Genomic DNA, 6,237 nt, shown 5'->3' on the forward strand with positions numbered 1-6,237 from the left:
GATTTATTAAAGTGTTAAAAGTAAAAACATTTATATTTTTTTCCGGAAAGTGCAAATTTTGATCTGGCCTTGAGAAGGAATAGGGGTTTTGAGCCCAACTTGTGTTAATTTCTGCTCGTTTTGAGTTTGACTCGGTTATTTATTATAATTTCTGTTCGTTTTGGGTTTTATTTATTTATTGATGCTGATTTGTGGTAGTTTCACGCTTGGTAGATTATTTGATTTTATTTTTGCTCATTTTTTGTTTAATGGAGTTCTTTACTTTTCTTTGAAAAAACTTGTTTTGTGGAAAAATTTTTTTTAATTAATATATTAAAAACAAGGATGGATTCATTAAAAAAGAAATTTGCGCTCAGAGTAAAGAACAAAGTTGAAACTTTAAGCCAGCAACAGTTTTAAAGCTACTCAATAATTTTTTCTCTAATTATCTTGGGAAAACTGCCCCTCCTTGACCCCCCCCCCCACTTAAATGACACCACTGATTCTGTTAATGGAGAATCTGTAGTAGAAACTGCTTTGGTTTGAAAATATTGATTTTGGGGACGAATCTGGAAAAATTAAATCAACTGTTAGGGCTTGCAGCAGACATAAACCGAATTTTAAGACTTGTCAGTCTGCCAATTACCACCTACTCAACAAAATAGTCCTTCAGTGCTACTAGAAACTGGAAACATGAAGCAAGAGTATTCCATGAAGTATGTTGACTGTGGTGGCATAATGATTTTTCATCGGCAAAAAGCAATCCGTAAAATATTATTTTATTTGTGTGATTTTATTCGTAGTAATTTGTGTGATTGGAAGCGATATCTACTAATTGAAGCGTAAAACGAGTAAAAACTGCTATGAAAAATAAATGAAACCCAAAACAAAAAGAAATTACAACAATTATTCCAATCAAACTTAAAACGAGCAGAAACTACCACAAACAAGAGTATGACTAAAGCCCCTTATGCCTTCTAAAGATTGGAACAATCATTTGAGCTTTGCTGACAGCAACTTTTATTTTGAGCTGTCTGTTTTTTATTTTTCATGTCATCAACAAAAAAGAACCTCTTCTAAGAGAATAGGTGGTTTCTTTGATTATATACTATGTATACACCCTTCAGTCGGACTCCCGTCATGTTACAGCCTGGAATATATACAAATTTTAATTGACCGTCCCCCTCAAATTGCCCTGACCGTTTCAACTGAAGTCCCTTAGCTGTTCTTGATATATCGCAGATGCAACCTTTCAACAACCTTGGATGCACATAGTGTCTTTTGAATTATGTCAGCATCTCCCTCAACATGTCCTAAAAGTGTTAACTTAATACCCTCAGTCATTACCACGATATTGCATATATGTCTTGTTGAACAACCTAAATATGAATCAATTATTTTTATTTAATTCAACATACCCGTCAAAACACCCTGAAATTTTCAATTTAAGAAACTTAGCCATGCCTTAAATATCACGAATATATCCTATTGAGAACCTTGGATGTAGCCTATATATGGTCTTTTGATACAATTTAACATCCCCAAAAACAGACCAAGAAAAATTTGTCTTAATACTCTAGCTGTCTCTGAAATAATGCATAAACACCTTTTTGACAATCTAGATATACTTCAGGGTTTTTTTATTGAGTGTTACATCCCTTTCAACTTTCTTTAAAAACTCAATGTAGTATCCTATTCTATTTCTGATCTACAGCATCTAACAGATTTTGGCAGCTTTAATGTGGTTAATCTTTTTTTATTTAGTGCAGTAGTTGCATTTGTAGCGGTAGGCTTAGTGGCAGAAGCAGTAGTAGCATTAGTAGTAGTAGCAGCAATAGTTACACTAGCAGTAGCAGTCCCAAGTAGTCAGAGCCGCAGTTACAAGTAGTTGCAGTCGTAATTATAAATAGCAACAATTGAAAACAGTCAGAGTCGTCAGTAGTCAGTGAGGGTCGAGAGTCGCGGTGGAGAGTCGCAGTCGTAAGTAGTCGTAATCAAAAGTAGTCACATTTGCAAGTAGGCCCCGCAATCTGAGCAAATTTCAATTTTTCACAAATTTTTCAGGTTTTGGGTCCCTTGTTCGAGACTCTGGGCAGGTGGGAGCCCCAAAAATTGTCCCAAATTCTTCTCTAACCTTAGTAGTGGTTAACGGTAGCTTTAAATAGTGAATGGTTAGATAGTGGCTCAAGCGCTAACCATCCGCAACACACATAGCAACAATATATTCATTTTCACATGGGGTCCCAATCTAACCCATGTCCGCCGCTTCCATCATACAAGCCCGATTTTTTCGGTTCTATAAGTGCACCCCTATGCTGTGTTTCTCTCCACCTAGTCTCTCTCCAGTCATCTTCCAAATAGTACCTATTCATTGGCACAGCTCAGCCCCGCAATCTGAGCAAATTTCAATTTTTCAAGTTTTGGTTCATTTGCCTGAGACTCTGGACAGGTGGGCACCCCCAAAAAATGTCCCAAATTTTTCTCTCGCTCTAGCACTTGTTCACTGATGTCCAATGTCGTGAATGGTTAGACCGTTGCTCAGGCGGTAACCATGCGGCAAACACATACCATAAACAAATAAGTAGAACAACAGGGAAATTTTTATACAAGACAGTGGAACGCAACTTTAAATGAATATTTCGACCCTATATCCAAGGGCCGTCCTCAGCAAAACAGACGAAGAGAATAAAAACGCTATAAAAGAAACTTACATTAAATTTCAATCACTAAAACTGTTTAAAAATTTTTTTTAAAACAGCCCTAATATCATTACTTCAATGAAGTTCAACCAGGACTGGCACTCCAAACGAAATGGACAGAGAACAATTCAATCAGATGGAATTAAAATATTTACAGACAAGCTTTTAAAGCTAGTCTCGCCTTCTTGGCAGCCAGCCTAGAAGGTCTATTCGTAATAGGTTGAGTGGAGTTATTTACTGTTTTTTTAATATAATTATTAAAATTGTTGTTCTACTTATTTGTTTATGATGGAAAGGCAGTGTGGTCTTCGTCGCTATTTGCAAACACATACCAACAATATTTTTTTCATTTTCACATGGGATCCCAATCTAGCCCATATCCATCGCTTAACATTCAAGCTTCTCTCTTCAGGATAGGTGGGGAGGGGTTGCCCGTCGTCTCCAATCACTTTCCAAATAGTGATCTATTCATTGCCTTAGCTCAGTCCAGCATTCTGAGCAAATTTCATTTTTCACTATTTTCAATTCATAGTGACCCCCTCACATAAGGTCTGTGGATAATCATCAGGGGTTCAGGATGCAAATTTTAATTAATTATTAAACAAAATTTGGAGATTTTTAGTGTTGGGGTCTGACTATCTGGGTTTTATTTTTTAAGGCTTGAATGCTAAGCGATGGACATGGGCTAGATTGGGACCCCATGTGAAAATGAAAAAAAATATTGTTGGTATGTGTGAAGCGCATGGTTACCGCTAGGGAAACAGTCTAGCCGTTCACGGCTTTAGGCATCGGTGAATCAAGGAGGCACACTTGTGCCTCTAATTAGAGGCGACCCACCACAATGTTAAGCTATTTCCGGTCCTAGCGGTCGCAGAGAGACAGCAGTGATCGCATTTTGTAGCCCAAGCTCCAACTAAGAAACGTGCAAAATGTCACCCCCCTCCGACTTTATCTTCATGGGTAAAAGTGGGCCGGAAGTTTCGACCCTCCGACCACAGCCTCCCTTTAACGTTGTCCGATTTGGCTGAAATTTAGAGGTTAGGCTTTCCTAGGGCCCAGGAGCTTATCCTGGAAATTTCAGCTTAATCCGATCACTCCTTCCCTGTTTTCCAAAAACCAAATATAGCCACTTAAAGTTCATTTCTCTTCTTTTTTTTTATCAGCCACGCCTACAGGCCACAGTTGGCAACGGATCCGGGTGAATGAGGACTCATTCGAAGCGGAATTCGACCTGTTAGGGCCTTTTGATATTTTCAGACCGAAAAAAGTGTCCCCCGAATTTACATTTACGAAAAACCTCGTTTTCCCATAAGAGCCCATGTTAATTTTTTCCCACCACAGCCCCCCTTTAACGTTGTCTTATCGGGCTGAAATCTAGAGGATAAGCTTTCCTGGGGCCTGGGAGCTTATCCTTGAAATTTCAGCTCAATCCGATCACTCCTTCCCTGTTTTCCAAAAACCAAATATCAAGTTTTGTGGGCATTTGCTTGCGTCAAAAATACATCGCACAGAACAAAAATAATGTAATATCTCTGTGGTAAAGTGGTCGCTATTCCTGACTGTCAGGCGGAAGATCCGAGTTCGATTGTCCGTCAGAGAAATTTTTTTATATATTGAATTTAAAGTTTAAAAAAGAAACTCAGTTTCTTTTTTAAATCCAATCTATTAAATCCTTCGGCTCAACAGGCGTCTCCAGAAGAATATCACAGTCGGCCTTCAGGTTACAGGTAAGTCTCCACTGCTTTGATAACATGGGGCCTGGGGCGGCTGATAAAAAGCTTACTGTGCATTTGATTTGAGTATTCAGGAATTAAAAGCCTTAACATAAGAATCTTCAAAAGCGGGGGGTTTGGGAGGTGGCAGCCCCCTATCTTTAACTCCTCAAAAGATCTGCTAACAGTTAGTCAAGCAATAATAAGTTATAAACTGTACAAAAACGCGCAGAAATTATTTGAAAAAAACTACGTTTTCTAAAGAGTTAAAGAAGCTGAGTCACAAGTTTGAACCTTAAAACGTACAGGGATTAGGAGGTACAGTTGGGGGTTGCCGCCCCCCAAACCCCCGCTTCCGTATATAACGGGGGCTGTGTCCTCTTCAACGCCTCGCTCTTTACGCTAAAATTTTTATTGTTTAAAAAAAGAGTTGTGAGAAAGTCAAACTTTAGCGTAAAGAGCGAGGCGTTGAGGAGGGCACAGCCCCTTTCATATACGGAAGCGGGGGTTTGGGGGCGGCAGCCCCCAACTACACCTCCTAATCCCTGTACGTTTTAAGGTTTGAACTTGTGACTCAGCCTCTTTAACTCTTTAGAAAACGTAGTTTTTTTCAAATAATAAGTCTGTAAGGCGAGAGAGGAATTTAGGACAATTTTCGGAGGCGCCCACCTGCCCTAGAGTCTCAGGCAAGTGACGCAAAAATTGAAAAAGTTGAAATTCGCTCACATTGCTGGACTGAGCTGAGGCAATGAATAGATACTATTGGGAAAGGGATTGGAGACGGTGGGCATCCGTGAATAAGTGCTAAATTGAGAGAGGAATTTGGGACAATATTTGGGGGTGCCTATCCGCCCAGTCTCTGGTAAGTGACCCAAAAATTAGAAAAAATTATGAAAAATTGAAATTTCCTCAGAATGTTGGGCTGAGCTTAGGCAACCATTAGGTACTATTTGAACGATAAAGATGGCTTTAATCGATTGTTTCCCCGTTATTTTAATCAAATTAATGGTCCTATGTCAATTCTAAATTCTTGGTCAACCTTCTTAAGACCCTAGGCGGGAGTGCCTTGTTTGCCTCTCATTACAGGCAATCTAACGGTCCTATGTCAATTTTAAATTCTTGGTCAACATGCCTTAGACTCTAGGCAGGCATGCCTTTCCAATACTAACAAACAAGTATGTGTCCAATAAGAGAGTCATTGTTCAAGAGTATTGTTCAAGTATTAAATATTTTTTAATATTCCAATGACTAGCTTAAGCTTTCGCACAAATAGTGATTCATGAAATATTTTTGTTTCATGAATGGGCTCAATTGTCTAAAATTGCTCGAATCGTTTCATGAATCGTACTTTCAAACTTTAACCAAATTGCGTTTGATCTGTCTGGATTCAAACTCTACCAGTGTCATCTGAGTTAACCAATAGATTACAAGCCCCTGACATCCCCTATGAGGGTTCTATTTCTCTTTTCTCTTTTTGAATTATTGGAAATTATTACCTGTCGCAATGGAAATTCTCGAACTCTGTGAATGCTACTATTCCTTCGAGACAATGTCCCCATGATTTCAGATTCAGTCCGTAGGATACCAGATTTTATACTAAGATACTTGGTTCTCTCTAAGCATAAGAAAATCGCACGGAAAATTCAGATGTGCACATGCGTTTTTCCCTGTTTCTTAAAAATGATACATTAGTTTTTGGGATTGTTAGAACATATTTTTTGTAACTCTACTGGTAATAAGCTGCTAAACTACAATATCTACACTTGTGCTGAATTTTGGCTTTTTAAAGTAACGAAAAAAAGTATTCTTGTTGTCCCTTGTTTAGTGGAACTTTTGTAAGTATTAAG

The 6,237-nt window shown here is 38.4% G+C and overlaps 1 protein-coding gene across 1 annotated transcript in view; it reads right to left on the reverse strand.

The window, feature by feature from the left end:
* Positions 1 to 5,979, reverse strand: part of LOC148940052 (serine/threonine-protein kinase meng-po-like) — a 34,842-nt gene extending 28,863 nt beyond the window's left edge. The window contains exon 1 of the mRNA XM_089105911.1: positions 5,887 to 5,979. Within this exon, the coding sequence (XP_088962037.1) occupies positions 5,887 to 5,949 (63 nt within the window). The 5' untranslated portion in view covers positions 5,950 to 5,979. The remainder of the gene's footprint in view (positions 1 to 5,886) is intronic.
* Between the last annotated feature and the right edge of the window lie 258 nt (positions 5,980 to 6,237).

Source organism: Artemia sp. Qi Xiang Cuo, chromosome 20 (genome assembly GCF_049724085.1).
Source record: "Artemia sp. Qi Xiang Cuo chromosome 20, ASM4972408v1, whole genome shotgun sequence".
Taxonomy (NCBI): domain Eukaryota; kingdom Metazoa; phylum Arthropoda; class Branchiopoda; order Anostraca; family Artemiidae; genus Artemia; species Artemia sp. Qi Xiang Cuo.